The 22,836-nt window shown below is 38.1% G+C and overlaps 1 protein-coding gene across 1 annotated transcript in view; it reads left to right on the top strand.

The window, feature by feature from the left end:
• Positions 1–22,836, top strand: part of trip4 (thyroid hormone receptor interactor 4) — a 55,114-nt gene that overhangs the window by 9,466 nt on the left and 22,812 nt on the right. The window contains exon 12 of the mRNA XM_044031043.1: positions 13,545–13,647. Coding sequence (XP_043886978.1) covers positions 13,545–13,647 — 103 coding nt within the window. The remainder of the gene's footprint in view (positions 1–13,544; positions 13,648–22,836) is intronic.

Below are 22,836 nucleotides of genomic sequence, written 5' to 3'. Positions count from 1 at the left end.
GAATGTGAATGACGTGATTTAAAACCTCTGAGACAATCAGTTCTTGTTTTATAACTGGCTTAATTCAACACAAGATAACTCGTGTAAAAGTTGCTTTTTCTCACTAGAAATATTCATTGGTTTTTGGTCACTGTGACCCTTTATATTCATATATTATCCTGTGTAGGTAGATTAAAGGGCAACTAAACCCCTGAAAACCATTGCATATGGGTATTTAGTAATGTTATTCTGATCTGGGGGCAAATGTTCACTGTTTAGTATAAAATATTTAAAATTAAGAAATTGTGATAAAAATAAAAAATCGGCTTACCTACTGCCTCTCTCTGGTCAAATGCCAGCTACTGCATTCAGATTTTGCCGTTGGCTGCTTACCTCACTTTCCTGTCTTTTGGCACTTTTCCACTACATAATTCCGGCATGGCACACGAGCTGAGCCGATACTTTATGGTTAAAAAGACTTAAAATTGCTGAAGATGTGAAGGAAATGTCTAAAATGTCAACATTTAACTCTGGTGTATTTAGTGACAGCACGCCAAAAGCGGTGATCGTGAACCGAATCACAACCCCTTCCTCTGTATTTCGGTTCAATGACTGAATCAGATGGAGTCTGTGCTCCGGTCATGCAGGAAGTACTGAACTATGTGTTGCGTGTAAAATGGCAGTTTTATGCAGCCATGCTATGATGACTGTGCCCACATTGAGGAGGTACATAAGTCATGGAAAACAGTAGAGAGTCGAGCCATGCTGAGCCGATGAGTACATGTGTTTTGTCTGTTGATGCTAACAACCTGTCATTTGTCATCATCTAGTATATATTGCAGCTTGATGATGATATTATGAAATTGAATGACCTGCATTGTTTTCACATAATGCCTTCAGGAGCTAAATACCAAGGTTTTAGCACCATTTAATCAGCACTGAACATAACTCCAGGAGTTAATTGTAGGCAACTGGACTTGCTTCAGTTGCCTATAGCTAACTCCTGGAGATTATGAAATGGCTTTATTGCGATAAAACATTAGCATTTCCTGATTGAGGTCTACACTGCTTTAGGTATGCATTAACTCTCTGATGCTTTTCATTTGAATATTGTCAGTGGACTTTCCACTTGATCTTTGAAAGTCTGATTTTGTGGAGCTGTAGCAATTGTTTCAGGATTGATGTTTGCAATGCTGTCAGTGCAGTTCTGCAGGGAATATCACTTTTTTATTTTATATAACAATCTTCTGGTTCTAAGTTTGTGCTCTCTTTGAAATAAAAGCCTGGCTGTGTTGAACAAAGCCTGCATAAAACAAGACCTCTGCTGAATTTAATGTTGTGATCTATTTGGGGCTTTGCCACAGAGAAATTTTAAGCTTAGAATCAATATGTTTGGCATTATTCTCCCATTTCCACATCTGGTGTTTGTTGATGCCCCAAAATGGCTCCTCGTGAGGCCAGTGTGTGTCTCTGCCAGTTTTCTGTTTTGAAATGAGGGAATAAATGAAGGTTGTATGGTGTCGTCTGTAAGTTCTTTGCACAAGCCAGTGGGCTGTCATGTTTCCCATGTATGTACAGTATAGATGTGTATATATATGAACACGAAAAGGCTCTAAATTTAATCACTTTTTTTTTAGCTGTTCGTATCCAAATATGAGAGCATGCATTACCATTATTATGATTTTGTGTGTGTGTGTGTGTCTGTTTTTTTGCCAACATTCCCCAGGCGTGTCTTTGCATTTGCTTGACATCACACATGCCTGTGTGTGTTCATTTGAGAAGAGATCTTTATCCAGCAGCAGTATAACTACAAGTCTCTCCTAGAGAGGGCAAGCCAGAGAGAGGGGCAACAACTCTTTGCCACTGCAGGGTCAGAGATTACAAACTCAATTGTACTTTGCTGGGTGACACGTTCGGCTCAGCAACTTCCTACTAGGGACATCAGAGAGGAGGAAAATATGGAGAAAGAGGGGGAGGCGAAGGAGACTGTCTATGGCCTCAGTGCCATTAATCTTTTTCTCTTTGTGTGCAGCAAACTAAAAAATATTTATCTTCCACTTGACTTTAAGCCAAAGATGTATGTCTCTCTGGAAAAAGAAATCAGTGATGAATTTTGAATTCACCATGGGTATCACGTACCAGATTCCATCTTTGACTAAATTGTAGTTTAACCTTTCTAATGTTTCAATTGGTCTTCTGTTGCAGTCATTTGCAGAGACTGGGTCAGGGCCTACAGATCGGTCACGTGAGACCAAATAAATTTGGGGTTGCCTAATGAATTTGCTGAAAATATTCCAGCCTTTTCTCAGGATTTATGTTCATAAGTTTTGAATACATGCATAACATGCATACAATCTGTTGTGATTCATTTATCAAACCTATATCTCTCTGAAATCGAATAAAATAAGATGAAGTATCACAGAAATGGCAGTAAAAGTTGTTGGAAATATGTTGTCTAGTACATGTTTTGCTGAGGTTATACTGTGAAATGAGTTGCAATAGTTTGTCATTTGTAAAAATTGCTTAGTTCTAAGTGTATGAGCTCTATTAGTTTCATGCTGTAATTGTCTTAAATCCACACCACAGGCAGACAAATGTGCTTTGATATGAGCTGCTGATAGGAGTATGATCATTACTTTCAATGAGGCTCCAGTGACATGTGCTTTGGGAAGATGAGATTCACCAGTCAGGCCATATACCACAAAGTATCTGTGTGCGTGATGGAGCAAAAAATTACATCAAATGTGGCACACTTTTTCCTTTGTGCAGTACTGTCTTGTGGAGACTTCATGCCCAGCCCATTTGGGTCAGCTTTCAACTTGAGAACTGAGGGATGTTGAGGTGAAACTACAAACCATTTTATATTACTAAAAACCTGTCTCACATTTTACAGAGTAAAGAGTAAAATCCTAACAAAGGAAGTCCTACACACAAATGCAATCTCTTTTGAATGTCGCAATAAACACTTAATTATCTTATCTTAAAAAGTTTGCAAAATACTGTTAATAAAAAGCCGATCTGACATGCAGTAATGTGTCAAGGCAGCATGCCAGATAATTGTTGGTATCCTCTACCTAACTGTTAATAACAAAGGCCAACTGTCATGTTTTATTATTTTAACAAAGCTGGAAATTGAAGTAAAAGTACATTGAGTCAGTAGCAACTGGACTTGACGTTTTTTGAACTTTCCAGTCCAGTTGCTACTGACTTGGTGTATTTTGAATAACTATGAATGAATCAGAATCAGACAGACAAACCTGCAAATAAGTATCATGGGTCACATTTATCCACTATCTGAATCAAATGTTTTTGCAGGCTCAGTGTGTGAAGTACCGTATTGATTCACAAGCAGCATCATTTTCTTGCCTTTCAAATTCCTGGTGGTCTTTTGTAGCAAGAACATCATTGAGGATAATCCCATGAATAATGCTGGCATATTGTACGTTGCTCCTGCTGGGTGTTTACAAAACATAGCTGCGATATAGCTGATCGTCTGTATCCTACTTCTCTTTTTTCTTTTTAATGAAGAGCATTTTGTGTGTTATGTTGTCAGTTGTGTGTATATATATATATATATATATGTATGTATATATGTATGTATATATGTATATATGTATGTATATATGTATGTATATATATATGTGTATATATATTTATGTGTATATATATATATATATATATATATATATATATATATATATATATATATATATATTTATATATATGTTGGAATTGCCCAAAAGCAAGTGATGTACTTGATTGAACTGCACCTCAAACCTTATAGATAGACAGATAGATAGACAGATAGATAGATAGATAACAACTTAGACAACTTAAGATAGACAACTTTAGTCATTAGCTTTGCCAAACATTTGTGATTCCTCATTCTGCAAGCTTTGTATAGCATGGTAATAATAGTCTGATATTACATATCATTAATATACCACCTCACAAGGACCACACAGGACTAAGAAACCAGTGCAGTCTCTTTGGTTCCTTGTCTGCATGGTTCACCAGCTGGTAGGAAAGATACTTGGCTTAGACACGCAGCTTTAGCCTCAGTCATTAAAAAAATTATAATTTATTTGCCTGTCAAGTTAATTTTTTTTGGATTCTTTTACAAGATTATAAGATCATTATAAAACATTAAAATCCAGTGACATTTTTTAAAAACAATTTGCAGAGCTACGGTTGTCTTCATCAGTTAGCTACTGCTAAAATGAGCACTTGTCAAAATTGAGGGAAGAAGCTGCTTTTTTCTGCATCTGTGTGAAATCAAAGACCTGGTGTTTCCATAATTGCTATGTGGTAAAGCTGTTACAGTGTCATTATAAACCACATATGTGCAGTGCAAGAATGCAAAGCTGGATGGGCACAGAGACAGTCAGGAGTGTTGGGGCTTTGCTCTCACTTGTTTATTTGGTTTGGATCGCTCTAAGATTATGGTGTTTTATATTAGGGCAAGTAAAGTATTGTAATTTCCAAGTGGTTTCTAACCCAAAAAATTATTTAGCTCGGTTACAATAGTCACAAATAAATTATAAAGAGTTAATTTTTAACACCCTGTTTCATAATTCACTATTCTACCTTGGAGCTTTTAAGTTGTACCTGTTGTAAGCTGTATTACTAACCCATGGTCTTAGAGAAACCTAACACTTGCCACTGAGAATCAGTGGACAGCCTATTTTTCTGTGCTCCTCTCACAAACCACTCTCGTTGCCAGCCCCGAGTGAAGGAGGGAAGACACCGTTTTTCCTAGTAAAGCTGAGTGAACACAGATGGAAGGGCTGCACCCCATGCATCTGAATATCAAAGCAAATATTCACCTTTAGAGACGGACATGTTCATAAAATCTCAGGTCCCTCTCAATTTCCATATTATGAAATCAAATCCCACTATGAAGTGGTTTGTTACCTTACATAGAACATGAGCTTTTTTGTTAGCAGCACCTGCGTTAAACAGAGCTGGATTTGTGGCAACAATAAAGTGAGATTGTGGTGGAAAATAAGAAGTTTTAATGCCTTGGATACCATGGATTGTTCTTTGATGTTGAGGTTTGAAGGCAGACAGCGTAATTGTCTGCAGTGGTGTGTGTGGTGTATGTGTGTGCGAGCGAGAGAGAGAGCAAGAGCCTGTTGTAAAATAACCTTATGAGAAGGGTTTTCCTGTGTGATTTTATGCAAAGGCAGTGAGCTTTTATAGAAGACGATAACTTGGCTCAGAAACTATAGCATAAGCTTAATTCTTTTACTTCTTCTTTTTCTTCCCTTGTCACTGTGTCAGTGTTGATAAAAATGTGTTAGATTTTCAAAATGCTATTTCCATTGTGCATAATAAATCTGGTTATTTGTTTTTATTTATTTATATAATTTCACTTTTGAGAGACTCCTGCACTCATCAAAAAGAAGCTTAAGTGTGCATATCAGAGTGAATCATTTTCCTTTGAAAGTTCCTGCAGTTAGCTTGTTTAGTCTGAAAAGCTTTGACTGAAGTGAGGCAGTCTTGTTTTCCTCTTACCCGGGGGCCTCTGCAGGAGGTGAAGTCATAAACGTGGCTGGGAAAGTGGAACAGGGCTAAGTGAGGAAGACTGTGTGAAAACACATGACTTCACTACACCTGTCATCACTAGTGTACACTCGGTAGCTACTACATGGCTCACACTTTATATATCAACTTCTTTTTTTCTTTTTGCAGACCTCAGTTGAGGCAGGGGAGCAGAACATTTAAAATTTAAAACCTTTGCTCTTCAGTCCTTCCGTTAATTTTATTGATGAGGCTGTAGGCTGCTGACAGCTTGAAGCCATTGACATCATGACAGTAATGAAGACTAAACAGCACAGACGCACACAGACACAAAGTAAAAATACACATTTTCTTTTTTTTTGTTATTGATTTCATTGTTTTAACTTACATATGTAGTAACTTGGGGTTTGAATTTTTATTACTGCAAAATGTGTAATTTCTTAGAGCAAGGAAATGGCCGTTATTAGAAAATCATTCCCCTCGTGCTGAGCCTCTAGTAATGAGCCATGTCTCTTAGTAGTGTTGAGGAAATTAATAATGTAAACATTCAGAAGCCAGTGTTGCACACTTCAAGATAAGAAATGTTCATCGTCCAACTTCACAACAGTTGGTTCTGTAGGTGAAGTAGTACGTTAAATGTTTTATCCTTCCTCTCCAACTCTGTGCCTGAGCTGACTGGGACAAAAGGATGTGCAATATGCCTGTTTACATGGACACATTTAGTTTTGGTTTGGATTACTGTCATATGGCAACAGTATGATCCAAAGCCTCTATCCAAACAAGCTGAGTGTCCATGTGTTTGTGCCTTTTGCTTCAAGTATTAAAAGGGTTGTTAAATGTGTCTGAAACGTATTCAGTGTCTGCGTTTCCCTGTAGCTAAAGTAATTATTATCTGTTGTTAATATTGAGTACTGATCAGTTGGTTTTTAAATTAAAAAAATATCAGACAAGGGATTAATGCACAGAAAGTATGCATACAGTTTTTAGCCTAAAATGCAATGGTCAACTGAAGTTTGAAAGGCTCCTGAAACTAATCATGCTATACAGATACTGCTTGTTTTAGGCTGTTTTAATAAACCGTTGATACCTTCCTTCCCATTGTTTTTTATTTATGGTGACAAAGGTGTGTTGTATTATCTTCAGTAGCTTACTTCAATTTGCAACATAAGTTAAAGGGGGTAAAAATGACATGTTTATTTTCACTTTCAGTACAACAGAGTAAACTGTATCTACTGTTGTTTTTTTTCCTTGTTGAACTTAAATGCTGGTCTCACTCAGAGTTGAATTCATTGTGATCAACTTTGCTGGCCCGCAAGTAAATGATGTCAAATGGCTCTCAGTGAAACTCAATGCTTCCTGCACATGTTTCACAGTAAATGTGAAAAGATTATTTCTCCTCATCTGTTAGAAGTTTTTTTAATGTGAAACAGATGGAGGAGTTTGTGTTAACAGGAAACAGCAGATGGAAATACATCATGAAAGAGGGAGGATTCCTGTTAAAATGTGACAATAATTACAGTACAGTGGATGTGTTTAATGATGGCTTTTAGTATCATATGAATACCTTTCCTACTATTTGACAGTTTATGGTATAATGTTTACAGTTGTTGACCCAAGTAGGGGGACTATTAACCTGCACAAATGTATTTTCATTGCTAAAATAAAAAAGATGATGGCCGGCTATATTACCTGCCTTGCGTCAACTTTCCCATAAACTGCAACCTGAATGCAGAATGTAATGCTCTTGATCAGAATTGCTGTTCTCGGGATGTGGTTTAGCTCTGAAAATGCTCGACTGAGCGAGGCAGACAGAGAGGTGCAGTGGACTGGCCCATTCTGCAGAAACTATGAGGTTTTGACCATACAAACAAGCTAATATTTGTAAGTAGACGTCCCCTAACTCAGATATAGATAAAGTACTATATATGGCTATATATATAATTTTTTTACAGTGTAACATGTATTGCGTTATTTTTGGAACGTTTTTAAGATATTCCTGAGCACATTTTTTTGGGGTCTGTGTGTAAAATACTGTGGAAGGTTATACTCGTATGTGAAGTAATATTCATAAAAGATGTGTATGCTTGTGCTCTGCATGTACTTGTGTCATGCAGGATTTAGAAAACAAATGTTTCTGTGTTAAAGGTAGTTTGAGTTTTCAGCTGTAATTGTTGGAGGTCTGGTGATCAGTATCAGCTTGTGATTTTCGTGAACAGATTGAAGAACTGTTGGCGATTCTTGTTGCACACAGTTCCCAACAACACCCTTTCACCTCCCACATGTAGCCCGTAGCTCGGAGACAATCCATCAGGTTCTCGATTCCCAGAGTGAAACCAGCCTTGGCAGGACTGGTGAAGCAGTATTTCAAAAGTGTCCTTTCTGTAAAGACACGGTTGGCTTTGTATAGTTCCCTATCTGTCAAAATCTCCGCCTCCCTCCCCTCATACTTTTTATTATCCGTCCGTCTTATGGTATTTTTCATTTTCACTGTCTAGTTCACCCCCTCCTCTTCTCCCATCATGCTGTGCCTCCCTCCTCTTTATTTCACCCCCCTCATTTTTAAAAGCCACATGCTCCCAGCCCGTCTGGCTCAGTTGCACCCTGCCAATGAAGGGCTTTTTATTGGGCTGAGATTGAGTGCAGCCAAGCAGGGCCTGACTAGTACTGAGTCTGGGGCCAGTCTTGGAAGTCCCCAAGCCCACTGCCATCCCCCACCCTCCAAACTGCACAGCCCCCTCCACATGCCTGTTCTGGTCTGGCCCTGTTGCCCAGAAGGAGATTACTTGTCTCTGCAGCCCTTAATTGCTGACAGCAGCTGAAAAGAGCCAGAAAGAGAGACATTGTAGAGAGAGGAGCGGGAACAGTGTTGGCTTGTTGAGCTGTCACTTGACAAGCTTGGATTCAAAGGTTTGTGTTCCTTCTGTCAAATCTTGGCTCTGTATTAGCTGGTTTTATTAAGATGGATGTTGTTTTCGTCAAACGATGGTTTGAAGTTATGGTATTCTGGACTGTAATAACAGTGGATACTACAGTAGAAGGCAGATGAGCTGGGGAAGCAATCCTGATGAAAGATTCATGTGAAGTATAACCCTCAGTACATGATACTTTATTATTAGAATGTGTGTTATGAGCAATAGGGCCACTGTGTCCTCTTCCTGCCCTCTAAGCCACTGTTTTCATCACCAATAGCTTCCTTCCCGCCATACTTTTTCCAATGAACTTGTGAATTTCATATTATTACAGTTGGATATTGTTGATTCCCCCCTGGCTTGATCCCAGCAAATTAAATAGAGGGCAGTGTATTGAGTTGGCAGTCTCTGAAGAAGCTGGAGAGCTCTATGAATTTTCATCTCTTCATTTTGCCTTCGAGTATTTTGTATTTAGACCTTCATTCAGCTTGCAGCTACTTGTGGAAATCTTTTTGAATCCATATTTACAGCCATGTTGCCTGTATATATTCTATTCAGCCTGCTTCAGCACATGTGATCAAAGCATTGCAGTTTGACTCGCCTGCAAATAAAAAGATGTTTCAGTTCAATCCATTTTGGCTCACACTGATTTTCAATTCTCTGTCCAGATGGACTGAGTAAACACAAAACCTCCACTAGCAGAAAATGAACAACTGAATTGTTTCATGTAGTTTCACTTTCCTGCTCAAGATCAACACCACTCTGATTTCATTAGGTGAGTGTTAAGCTAGCAGATGGTAAGCTTGGTTCTGTCCAAAGATCAGGAGGGGAAGAGTGCCCATCTATGTCTATGCAGAAAAGACAATCAGCTTTATGTTTACACTGGAATACGTCCAATCAGTGTAAAGGCTGGGCAATATATTGATATTATATCTTTATCGTGACATGAGAGTAGATATCGTCTTAGATTTTGGATATTGTCTTAGCATGATAAGGTATCTGTGATGCCTGATAATCATTGCATATTCTATATTGAATACATTTATGAAATACACAAAATACAAGTTAAATACTAAAACATTGATTAAAAAATACATGGAATTGACAACATTATATTTTTAAAAGGTTTCTTAACACTTAAAGCCTAATTATGTGTTACAGCTAAATTTCACCATATTTATAGACAATGTTATTGTTTCTCACACATGTAAATGTCCTTCATTTAGCGTGGAAAAGCCAAAGAAATAAACCAGGTATTATCTGTAATGAAAGGTAATGACTGTATTTTAAGCATGTAATACAGATCATAAACAGTGTATTACGAATAGTTTGTGCAGCTTTATTTCCCAATATATCGCGTATATCGGGATATAGCCTAAAAATATCGAAATATTGTATAACTATATTTTCTTGTTAAAACATGTGATTGGTATGCTATGGTATTACAGTTTAAAGCATGGTCATGCTGTAGCCGGGCATTGTTTTGTTGAGTCTACGAACATATAGAGCCTGCAGAGTCTCCCTCTCTCTGTAGTCTTATTTCTAATGGAAAGTTAAACAAGTGATACTTGTTTCCCACAGTGTCATTTTAATGCACTAATGTCACAGTTGCTATACATATATTACACCCACAGATCTCTCCCATGGAAAACACTTGGGTCCCACCACTCAGAATGGCCTAGGGCTGTAATCCTAACCTACCATACTAAAAAACCTTCATACTGACGACTGACGGTTTTCTCAAGTGAACTCAGTGTGACTGTTTTAGACACTGTTTGTCTTTCCACATAAATGTACATAACAATTTTTTAATTCAATATTTGTGTTTCTCGACAAGCTCAGCTTTAATTGCATTTTTAAGAGGCATCCAATCTGCCCACATTAGATTCTTCCTGATGAATATGGAGAGCTGTAGCAAACCCTTCATGTCACAGCCACAACGTTTCGTGCCCTTTTGATTAACATGGAATGGAAACAATTAGGTGGGGGAGGTAGTGAGGCAAAGCAGCACATTCAACAGCTTTAAATGCTAATTAGCTAATGGAGGATGAAAGAGCAGGCAACTGGCAGGGTCTCACTTGAACACACCAGAGCTCCGGCTGTAGCAATGCTTATTCGATCTAATTTTAGCAAGACCACCACCATTTTGTTTCCTTGAATACCTCTGACAATACAGCCATCTTGTGTAACATGAGATCATCTTTTAATAAATTCAAATGAGGCTGAACTCTTCTTTTCAGGAAGTGGCTCTTGTACTGTCTTCTTTTTGAATGCTCTCTTACTTGTCTTACGTTTCTTGGACCATAGCACTAAGCTGGCAGTATTTTAAGGTTATTAAAATGTCATGTTCTTTTTGTTGGCTGCAGTCCCACCCGCAAGCATAGAAGCATGTTAAAGCAACACTTGACCCATTTATACCACACTGCTGTCCCTAATGAATCCCTGTTTATTGCTGCTCACACAAGGCTTGTAACTGTTCTTCAATCATAACAGCTGAACCACACAATTACATCAGATTTTGTACTCATTTGTCAGGGAATGACAACAGGTAATGTATCCTCAAAAATACTCAATAGTGTCTGCTGCCTAATGTGCGCATTATAAGAAGACTCAATTTGGCTCTTCTCCTATGTAAGTTGTTTGAGAAGCAAGGCATAGTCTGACCAGTTGACATAATCAATCTTTACATTATAGGTTGAATTTCGTGTTCCCTCTGGCTAGTTTAAAGATGGTATTCTTTTCTAAAGGTAGACATTGGGATATTGTATTTTACCAAACCTTTTATGTTTTCATGTTAAATAATGTGTCCTTAGATGATTAATTTAATATTATTATATCTTATCAAAATGTATGATGGAAGGTACTGGTTAGGAGATACTAGAGGCTGGGAAGTCAGGCACCAAATCATTAGTGTGAGAAAATTTGACACAATTATGCATTTCCATAAATTGTTGCTATGACTGTACTGCTATCATGTTGATGAAATAAATGTGTCTGACTAAATGCAGCATATCAACCCCTTTTTCTGTCTCTTGCACAAAGCAGTTTTGTAAAAAGGCAACCAATATTTTTTGGATTTACTCAAAGTGGCTTAACTGTGAAAATAATGATGCTCATCTCACCAAACATCACTGAGAGAGGCTAAGCTTTCAAACTATCATGAAACCCGAGGTGGTGTTATTTTTCTTCTTTACCCTTGCATTACATGTGAGTGAATTATGACATCATGGACATGCCGAAGACAAAACAAGTCAGATGCAGAAAAAAAAAATCATTATGTCATGGCTCTCACTGATAATGTTATTGTAGTTACTATTTTTAACTCACTCAATCATTAAATAAATTGTACATGATCCGATTGATTAAATGAATGATATTGACCACTGTCCCAAGAAACGCTGCAATTAATGCTAATGGCTATGCTAATGGTTGGAAGATTAATGCACATCGTAGCATTGCAATAGAAATGCCACATCTCTGGAAAAAATAAAGCAGGCAAAGAAGACAAAAGTGTGTTTACTTGGGTGTAACCTTCCCACTGACTCCGATCATAATCAGACTTTGCAGAATCATTTGCTGATAAACTCATTCCCACTGGACAATGGAATATTGTTTTTTTGTTTGTTTTTCAAGATTTTTGAGACTTAGAGTATACTTAATAATGAATTGTTTTCATGTCATCACAAAATAATAACAATTATGCATTTGTTAAAGAATCACTGTCATTTGCCTTTAGGGATCAAGGGAATCTTTTAGGGCCCCCAAAAATATTTAGATGGCTCTGAGTGTTTCTTTCTTTTCCTCCTTGCCAGTGTATTACACTGAAGATGACATGGACTGTAATCAGAAATAAAAATCTCTATCATCTTTCCCCAGTTTGTCAGGGGCCCATACAGATGGGCTGCTGATTTCCCTTAAAAGCCCCAAATTTGTCACAACCTTCAGTGCTCCTTTGAGGGAGATAGGGAGTCTAAGAAAGGGGGAAAGTGGGAGAGAGGAAAAAGCATGCTGTCATGAAAAGAGCTGCTTCCTGGCTGGCTAGATGCAATCATGGGCACTATCTGATAGAGCCAGAGGAAATTGGATGAGCTGAGAACCGTTGGTTGCCAGTGATGGGAAAGATGACTCCTTTGTCACTATGTCAGTCAATTCCCCACGCTCACCTGAGAGACCAATCAATAACACAAGGGGAGAGAGGCTTTCTTTTGTGTATTGGTCTCTGTGTGCTCTAGGCTGTTGTCAATTATGTGCTGTAAAACACCCTCTTCAAAGGAATGTGGTTTGGCATGTTTTGGGGTGTGCATAAATATGTCAAGGATATGGTTAAAATGTGATGTGTTTTTCTGGATTTTGCAGCAGGGCTGGGTCATGTGGTTTAAGGTTCATCACAATCAAGTTTCAAATGGGTTGATAAACCACATGCAAAAGAACTTGGTTTAAATGGATGTCTATAGGAAAATTAGCCGACTTCCCATTTGATGTATCATGTCAGGACATTTTTCTGAGGAGTTAATGGGTCAATTTCCAATTTCAGGTCTTCAGTGGCAAATGATGTCAATTTTGTATATCATGTTCTACTTGAGAGGAAAATAGATTACATAGAGTACAGCGCATGAGTGGACACCACTGTGATTGACATCAGGTATCATTCAAAAGGAGTCTGGTCATACCTCTGAACTTCCAGGTGTAAAACAACAATATGGCCATTTCAAATTTGTATGGGTGACATCACGACTGGTTGTCACTTGGTTATATGTTTTCCATATTTACAGTGACATGTAATTGTAATTGATAGTGGTAGATACATAAAAAGCACACATGTCAATAATGTTATTGGTGTAATGTAGTATTGCTCCACATAAGTTTGTATGTGAAGAATGTAGTGGTGCTGCTGTTTTCATCTCATCTTTAAATGGTAATGCATGGCACAATTGCTGTCATTAACAACTGCATCATTAGTTGTGTAATTATGTTGTGTAAGACCCAGAGAGACTCATAACTATAAAAGTCAGGTAGGAATGACAGTTAGCATGATTTAGACATTTACCCTTAGACAGGGTGTTGTGTATTTTAACATTCTGTGCACAATATGGCCAGTTTTAAACTGCTGTTTTCCTTTTCCCACCACTGCAGTTCCCTGGTACCTGTGAGGAGTCTGCGTCCCCTTTTGTCTTTATCTGCGCCAACCCCCAAGAGCTGCTGGTGAAATTCCCCATGAAAGGAAAGCACAAGATCTGTAAGTCTTATTTCTTACACACCAGGAAAAGTCAAGTGTATGAAATTAGCCCAAGCAAAAAAAAAGTTTTTCATCATTTATTTATTTTCAATTTGCACAGATCCTGATTATTATATTTTCATTCATGAAACAGAATTTGCCACAAAGCATGCTCCCACATACAGTACACATGTACATATTCTTTCTGAGACATCTGTAAAGACTGGATTTTCTGTCCAGTTGCCTGGGGGACAAGCCGAGCCTGGATGTGCTGTGGTGCTGCTGTATTGTGTGATTTATAATAGGACTCAAACATGTTTTCCCTCTGCTGCCATTGCTGTTGCTGCAAAATGATGTACCTGCAAGCCCTTTTGTTAATATTTCACAACCCTCTAAAGACATGAGAGGATTGTTTATGCAGCTGTGCGTCTCTCGGATCTTTCTAGATCGATGGAGGAGAAGCTCAAACTAAAATGTGCCCCCCTTTTTTTATTCCACAGTTACAGAGGTCTTAGATGTTCAACACATTGCATGACAAGGAAAATTACATATTCAATGAGAGATCAGCACTTCTTCAAACTGTGCTGAAATGATTTTGATTTAGATGGTTTTGGCATACATTAGTGTGGAAATACAGTTGAAATCTTCAGCTCTGTTTTGGAAATCGTCAGAATGTTGCATTTTCCTGCTGCACTACATCTGAAGTGAAACACACATATACTTTCATTTACTTTTTTAAGTATTCTTAAATTGTTTATGCATTTCATTCTGTCATTAGCTTGGTCTTGGATAAAAGGCTGAGCTTGATAAGAAATGCTGACACCATGTTCTAGCCGTGCTGTTGTAAGCACAGCGAGGGACTCTGCACCTCTATAATTTAAAATGAGAGTAGCTTGTGGTTTTATGAATCAGCAGGTTACTTTTGAGTTTTGATTTGTTGAACCTGCTTGTAGGGAAACTGTTATACGATTCTTAGATTCATTCTTATAGGGACAATTTGTGATCAATTTGTGATATTTCCCTTTTGTTTTCTTAAAAGAAAAATGCTGTCTCAAACTAAAGAATGAAACCCTTAAGTAAGCCATTTCTCTATGATTTTGTTTTGAAGCCTGCAGTCAAGTCAATTAGATTAACTTTTATTCTGACTCAATGACATTTTACATCTTTTCCTGTTATATACTACTAGCTTTTGTATTATGCCTTCAAGCTTTCATGTGTAATTTAATACACCTATTCTCAGACACACACACCAGATAACATATATTTCAGAATTGTTTGTAGAGTTTAGTTTATAGTAAAGTTTAATTGTAATACACCAAATTTATTAACCATTTCAAAATATGCTATTTGAGCATAATAGTTCATTTCTGAAATGCGGAAGTAATTCACATGCCCGATTACATGATTTGTATGACATGCTCTCCTGAAGTCCTGGACATTAGTCACAATATGCACTCGGCTATTTATGTTATCCCAGTATTTAGATCATATATCCTGATGCAGTGAAGCCACCCAATCCACTCCAATGACTCTTAAACACCAGGCAGCTTTTCACTATCTCACTCTCTTGCTCTCTCTCACCTACTCTTACACCTCAATTCCCTCTGCATCTCATGGGTCAAGGCATTTCTGCTCATCTTACTCAGGGAGCAATGGGGTGGGAGGTTTCAGCACAAGTATCTTTTTTTTTTTTAGCTCCCACAGTAGAAAAAAAATATGTGCTTGTCAGTGGCATTGTATGCCATCTCATGCATCTCACAAGGCACAGTGCCATCCTGTAGTTTTTTCATTTGGGTGGTAAAACATTAATATGGTAGGCATTTGCCTGTAAGTAACATAAATGAAGACACTGTATTGTATGTGTGAAAGGATTAATAGATGGGCAGGTTATTAGAATATAAATTCTAACAAAATTAGATATTTTTTCTTCACTTGCCTTTTTCTTGGCAGGGGGATGTGGCTCAGCAGGTAGAGCGGGTTGCATGCTAGGTTTGTTTTCCAACTGAAAGGTCAGGGATTCGATCCACGGCTCTTCTACATCCACACCTATGGCGCATTTCCACCGGCTCTACTCTCGTCGCCACGGCTCGGTTTAAGTGGCGTTTCCACTAGCATTGTACCTGGTACCAATAGAATAGTACTTGGTACCAGGTACTATTTTTAGTACCTGCTCAGGCGAGGTTCCAAAAGCGTGCTGAGTAGGTACGATGTGATGATTGGTCAGACTGCCGGCCACTGACTGGCCAGAGTACCGTCACAGGAAGAGACGTCCCACACACAAATCAAGCCGAACAGTGCCGAACCGTCGATCACTTAAAACTACTTAACAATCCTAAAAACATGGGTTAATCGCCAACAATTACCAGGGAAATCTCTATATTTAACAGTCTGGTGTATTTAGGGACAGCACCGGTGATCGCGAGTGGCATCACAGAACTCTCCGCTGTAGTCTGTAGAGTAGGAGGCTGTACTCCGGAGACGTGTGGACAGAAATCAAGCCAAACAGTGCCGAATTGTAGATAAGTTAAAGCTACTTAACAATCCCAAAAACGTGGGTTAATCTCCAACAACCACAGGAGTCTGGTGTAAAGTCACTAGTCACTCGTGTGTGTGTGTCGCATATGAAGCAAAGTCACCGTGGTTTCGCTCAGCTGTGCAGTGATGACTCCGCCCACGTTAAGTAGGTACTTTTTTTGCGGTGCAGAAGCAACCTGAAATGTGGAAATACGCCACTACATGCAGATGTGTCCCTAGGCAAGACACTCAGCTTTAAACTGGCTATGTAGGAAGTGGGTTTCAAAGATGGAAAAGTGCTGCATATACAGTAGATGTGCTGTTGAATGTATGTGTGAATAAGTGTAAATGGTTAAAGGACACCACTGTATTATAAATTATTTATTAAGGATCTCAATCATCATATCCTCAGCAGATACTGTTGATATAGTCAACTGGATTTGCTTGAGTTTTCTGAAGAACATTTAATCTCATATCCACAAAGCTTCCAAATGCAGCTGCCTTTATCTACCCTCCTGAGAATATTGCATATTACATCAGTTATCAAATAACCTGATGCTGCCCCCCTTCTTCACTCTCAGCTTTGTAGATAATATAATATGTTAGATACAAACTCGGTCATTAACCTGTGGTGGAGTGTGTGGCATGTAAAATGGCAAAAGTCCAAGTCTCTTTCCCTATAATAAAGGATGTGCATCATGGTTTGTGGTCACATTGTGTGTGTGTTTGCTGAAGGTCAGTCTGGGTGTTGAAAGCTATTTGGCTCTCTGACATGAACCCAAATTTCCTTTTTCTCTTCCTCACAGCGATCCCCCACTTCCTCCATGTTTTCAATAGCCTGACATTCTCTGTACTATGGTCAGGCTGTGTGCACACAAGTGGAGAAAGTAAACTACTGTATATCCTATCTTCCTGCAGTGTGTGTGAGCTCCAGTACAAAATAGCAAACCAAATGTTTGTTGCTGTTAAATCAGCCAGATGCTGATACTTCCTTTTGAGCTATTTTTTGCCCTCCCTATTGTCACCCTCCCGTAGTATCAAAATGATATTGCTGTAAAACACAAAGAGCGCATATCGTGAGTATTACTAACAAGAAAAATACAGTACATACAGTATCATAAATCTGCTCCTATATTAAAATGAGTGCTAACTAATGTTTGCTAAACTTCAATGTCATTCTATTGTGTTCAAAGCATTTAATAAATGTAATATTCAGTGATGTTTGAAAATGTCAAAAACATCCTTATGTGTTTTTGGTTTATACATTCAGACATGAACTAAGCATACAAAGAAGGGATTTGTCACCATATATAATAGCATGTTTATCCAAAGTCCAATGGCCATTCTAAGCGCTTTCTTCAGTCTCCTGCTTAAAGTGTAACTCTTACAATAATATATCAGTTCAGTTGAGTGGGGTGTGATCATTGGCTTTTCTTTCATCTCTTGAGGTGTAAGACATTGACTTATATATGAAAATGACTTCAGGATTTTCAAAGGACCTCAAGTTCAACAAAGCAGTTATTTTGTGTTCAGCATGAGGTGCAAAATTAATTCTCTTCAGTTTTTTTTCTTTCAAAAGCCACTCCAACTGTTATCAATAGCAAACACTTTCCACATTCAATCTAATGTATGCATAGATTTTTACTATGTCACATTTTCAAAAAGCGTACTAGCCTTAGATTGTTTGGCTTGAATGGAAACGTGCATAGTCATTTTAGATAAGAAATGTAGTTTTCGCCTTGAACGCCTTACAAACCAACTCTTTTGAATTGTGTCACATTATCCATCCATCAATGTATCAACAGATGTTCTTCACCAAAGGAACTGACTGTGAACAAGTAAGGGATTAGAGGTCAAAACCAAATGCATTCTTGCTGTCAGAAAAATAGTGTAGCAAGAAAGCAGATCACGTAATTATTGACTAGTCATATACTTTTATTATAATGGAGGAAACTATTTTTTCTGTGACATTTCTTTATTTTGGAAGGAAACTCCATCAAAAGTAAGTTGTCTCATTTCTTGTGTGAGTTCAAATGACCCAGTCTGCCAGTCTTCAATAATACAGTGCAACTGTAAGATTTCAATCATGGTTGAACTGATGAAATCCTTTTTTCTGTGTATCCAATTTTTTTTTTATTATTTGTGGGTATTAGCCAGGAGTGGGAACTATGGTTTGACTGAACGTATACATGCAGTATCTCGACTCCCACTTCGCACTGAGTAAGTACAGTTCAATACAACAGCAAACAATCATTCAGCAGTTGCATTGTTTGAAAGACAAAAGCAGAGCCACTGGCATTATGTGTTTACAGCGCAGCCAAACACATTTTGGTTCTTCTTTTTCCTGCTGTACTTAAAACTGAATCACTGTCAGTGAATGCAGTCGGGGCTGACCTTGATGACAAGTATTTTGTTTACTGTGACTGCTTCACAATTTAAGCAAGCCAACTTTTCTCTTTCTGAATGTTTTTCTTTATGTGAAACTGCAGCATAAAGAATCAGGCTGGATTTTGGTGCATGCTTGGTTTAGAGTTGTGTATGACTGAATCCACCACTACATTCTCCTCATAATTAAGTTGTTTTAGCTTTGTTTACATTTCCAAGGAAGCATTTCCTGCATAATTTGGTCCGGATTATAAGGAAAATATAAAGTACATGCTCAGAATATTCATGTTCAGAAATGTTATATTGAAGGTCTTGTCTGTGAAAGGTCAGAACTCAGTAAAAGTGCTACATGTTCTACTGTATTTGTGAGTCGGTCAATTTGAAACAGTTTTAACATCCTTAACATCGGCGGTTAGATTAATATTTACTTTTTAATATGTTATATTTCAAAAACCTGAAGAATGTGAGATCTTTTGTTTTATTTTATCAGTAATTCCACTGAATATTGATATCTGTGTTTTACTTATTAAACAATCAGTGGTTATTGCTAAAAATCTATAAAAATCTTAACATCACTCATGCTGAAAGGGAGTTTGTTTAATTGACTCATAAATCTGCTCTCTATTAAAGTGTAATTTATAGTAGCAACACATATAGTAAGTTAGTCATTAGTTGCCACTGTGCTTGTCTTATCATCTGTCTCCATCTGCTCAGAGCAATGAAATCTAGTATAATACATATCAAGCACACTTTTGGGAATTGCTTGAGGCAAATAAATCGTTATTTACCTATGTTTCTGTGTAACAATCATGTGCCAAGAGACTAGCGAGTATACATCACAAATAAAGGATTCTCTTTATTTGGTTGTATCATATAACACATTATACTTCCAGCTCTTTTTCTCAATTTGATTTGCATTCCCCACACACGGATTATTGAGCTGATGCAAAATGTATGGCTTTTATCCCTCAGGTTTGCAGCAGATATGGGTATAACAGAATATATTCCCACTGAAAATACTGAGTTACATTTTGCTCTACTAACAGTCAGCTGCACTGTTACCTTGTTCTTACTGCTTTGTTTTTTTGTGTGAAAACACAGCACCATGGGATTGCAAATAGAGAAAGCCAATTACCTAACAAATGTCCACCTTCTCTCCTGAGGAAGCCATGATTTTTTTCCCCCCTCTCTTTGTTTCTCCTTTTTTCTGTCATCCACTATGGGAGACAGAAAGAGGTCAGAGTGGCGGAAGTCCTGTTTTGGTTATTTATTCATAGATTTTTCATTTAATATTCATGCCTATTTCAGGACTATCTTGGTGCAGGGGAGAATTTGCTGCCTTGGAGGCAGCCAGGGCCAAAAATCAGGTTTCAGCTTGAATGAGCCCAGTGGATGAAGGAATGAGAGAGAGATGGAGGAAGGAGAGAGCAGGGTTTCATGTGTTAGCTAGTAAATGAGAGGCAGGCCTTGAAGGTGACAGGCTGTGTTTATTACTGATCTGTCAGCCGGTTCATGGGGAGAGGAGAAGAGAGAGCAGAGAGCTGAGCTGCTGAGCAGAGACTAAAGTACACAGGCATAGAAGCAAAGGAGAGCCCTTAGCACTAAACACATAGTGTATCTGCTTGTCCTAACAGATTCAGTGAACACAATCCTGCATGTTGAACCACTTTAATTGGCAGTTAAAAATTGGAGTCTGTTAAAAAGAGATTGTTTAACTTTTCTGTCAAGAAATTAGCTTTTTAGGGCAAATCAAACAGTAAGACGGATACCTTTGTTAAATAAAGTATATTGTGTTTGAAACATGCTTCTCTGTGCTGCATGTGGGAGAATGTGCACAACGTACAGCCGACTTGCATGTATTGGTCGCATTATCACATGATGGTGATAAAGTGGGCCTGACACTTGGTGCTGGAGGTGGCTGTTGAAAGTTCGCAATATAGTGTTTGTCATGGCCGACTGTACAGCAAGAGTTGTTGCTAAAGCAAAATGTTTTAGCTTAAAAACGTAAACATGATTTGATTGGCTATGGCACCTGTGCTGGAATGTTTGTGTAATGTAACTCGAGCGGTTTGATCTCATAACGATACACAATCAAGATAAATAGAGAAGCCTTAAATTTAAATCAAATCTTAAGGTCATTTGAAAACGTAAGAAGACGCAAACATCTTCAATTTAGTCCTTAGTTTTGATTGATTTTTCTTTCAAGAGATTAATCAACCAAACAGCGTGTTTGAAGGCCTGTATGATGCCTTGGTGAGGATTGAGAGGTGTCTGTGCATTGCCAACTGCAGTGATCTGTGTACGTTCTCATGAAAGCTAGGAATGGATGTGTTTTTATCAGAGCAGATAAATAAAGGTTTTTTAACATGGCAAGCTGCACTAGAATGTGTGTGGCCTTATTTCGCTGTATCCTCATGTTTGTCTCAATGTCTCAATCAGTGCTGTATGTTCAGTGATTATTGTCTATTTGTATGTGTTTTTTGATTTGTTTAATTTCTTGGTTTTGTCATCTGCCATTTGTAATAGGTCTTGACCTATTTTGCTAAAGGGTGAAAATTCAGTGTAGAAACTGAAGAAACTGCTGCACTATAGCAATACATTTATCATATGATGTCATTATCATAACCAATCATTGGACCATTTATCTGTAAACAGTCATCATATGACATGACATTGCTTTTTCTGGACTCGCTCACATGCTGTCTGAATGATGTTATTTTTTATATTTGATGATGATGGCTTAATCTGCCATGAGTTGGAATGAGCTAAAAAACATGAAAGTCGGCCCAATTAGTGGAAACATCTGGCTCAGTGTACTCAGCCTCTTCTGTGATGTATTCACTGTGATTTTGAGTTTTTTGTTTGTTTGATTGTTTTGCTTTGCTTTTTGTCATAGTTTCTCTGCCTGTTTGTCTCTAACCCATAGTGTGTGAGAGGGTTGTCCATCAGGGTCAGCACAGGGGGGCTATAGACAGATGTGCTTGACAATGGTCCCACCCCTTTACACCTGGCATTAGAATGCCTTTTCTGTGATTGAATAGCACTTCACCACATGATTTTACATCTGGTATTAACATGCATCTCCAGTGTCCACATCAAGATCTGATTACTATCCAGCCCTTATGTCACCTCCCACTCTTCTTTTAAGATTTCCAGCATCAGACTACAGTGTCACATCCTGTGCGCTGCCATATCAATAACAACAACGTTAGCTGCTCAGAGCCACCAACGTATTTCTGCCCACGTAGTTGTGAGTGAAGCGGAGACGCGCTGAAGACACATCGGAGACTCGATGCATTTACATTTCTGTTCAATGTGTTCACAATGCGTCTTCGACCACCTCCTGAAGTGGTTTCGCAAATTGGATAACAATCCGTCCTCAGATGTATTTTTACACTTGTACTTAGAAAGAGAAAGAGATTATCATAAATGCAGTTTGTTTAGTGTCTTGATATTGTTCATTTTTCAGGTTAGAAAATGAGAAACAGTAGACATCTCCACAGTCCACATAGCTGATGGAGATGAGGATGTTAAACTAGGCAATGCAGTCAATCAGTGTCAATGGATGTTTTTGCCTGTGTAAAATTAATTCATATTAATATTTTTGGGTTTTTGGGCTGTTGGTCAGCAAACATTTTAAGAATTTTCACATCAATAACTGATCAGTTTAATGACAAAATAATGAGTTACTGCCTTAATACAAAATCAGAATAGACCTGAGTTGCTACCTAGCTCAGACCAATACAATTCATGAAGATTTTAATATTTAGTTGTTGAAATATCCTTACTTATGTAAATAGAGAAAAGGACTTGCTTTCAAACTTGTAGTATCAACCCCTGTGACCTGTGAAAAACACTGCTACATTAGTATACACACTGACACACTGCTGCCCTTTAAGTCCATTAATTATTTTAAAACTCATAGCCAATGTTATCACCTTACTGCACTCATGAGAATGATCAACAGAGGTAATTCCCCTCAGTGGAATTAGCTCTGTTGTCAGCTGTCACTGTTTTCACTTTGCCTGTTTTCAAAGGAGAATTAGATTCTTGTAGTTTTCCTCTCCCTCTGAAAAGAGGCAGACAGATGTAATAGCCATTAGCCTCGGGGAGAGACGGCACAGATGTGTCAACAAGCCTCGACTTTTACAGTCCAAGTGAAGACTGAGCAAACAGCAGCCTGTGTGCTTGAGCAGTGATCAGGGGCATGGTTGCACAGCATTACCCCAGGATTTCATACAGACTGCGACTCTAGTTCTCATCACAAGACTGGGTCAGACCACCCCAATCTGGGAAAAAAAGAAATGTAGG

This window comes from Solea senegalensis, linkage group LG7, assembly GCF_019176455.1.
Source record: "Solea senegalensis isolate Sse05_10M linkage group LG7, IFAPA_SoseM_1, whole genome shotgun sequence".
Classification (NCBI taxonomy): Eukaryota; Metazoa; Chordata; class Actinopteri; order Pleuronectiformes; family Soleidae; genus Solea; species Solea senegalensis.
The sequence above is the reverse complement of the archived record's forward strand: the minus strand, read 5'-3'. Positions and strand labels throughout refer to the sequence as shown.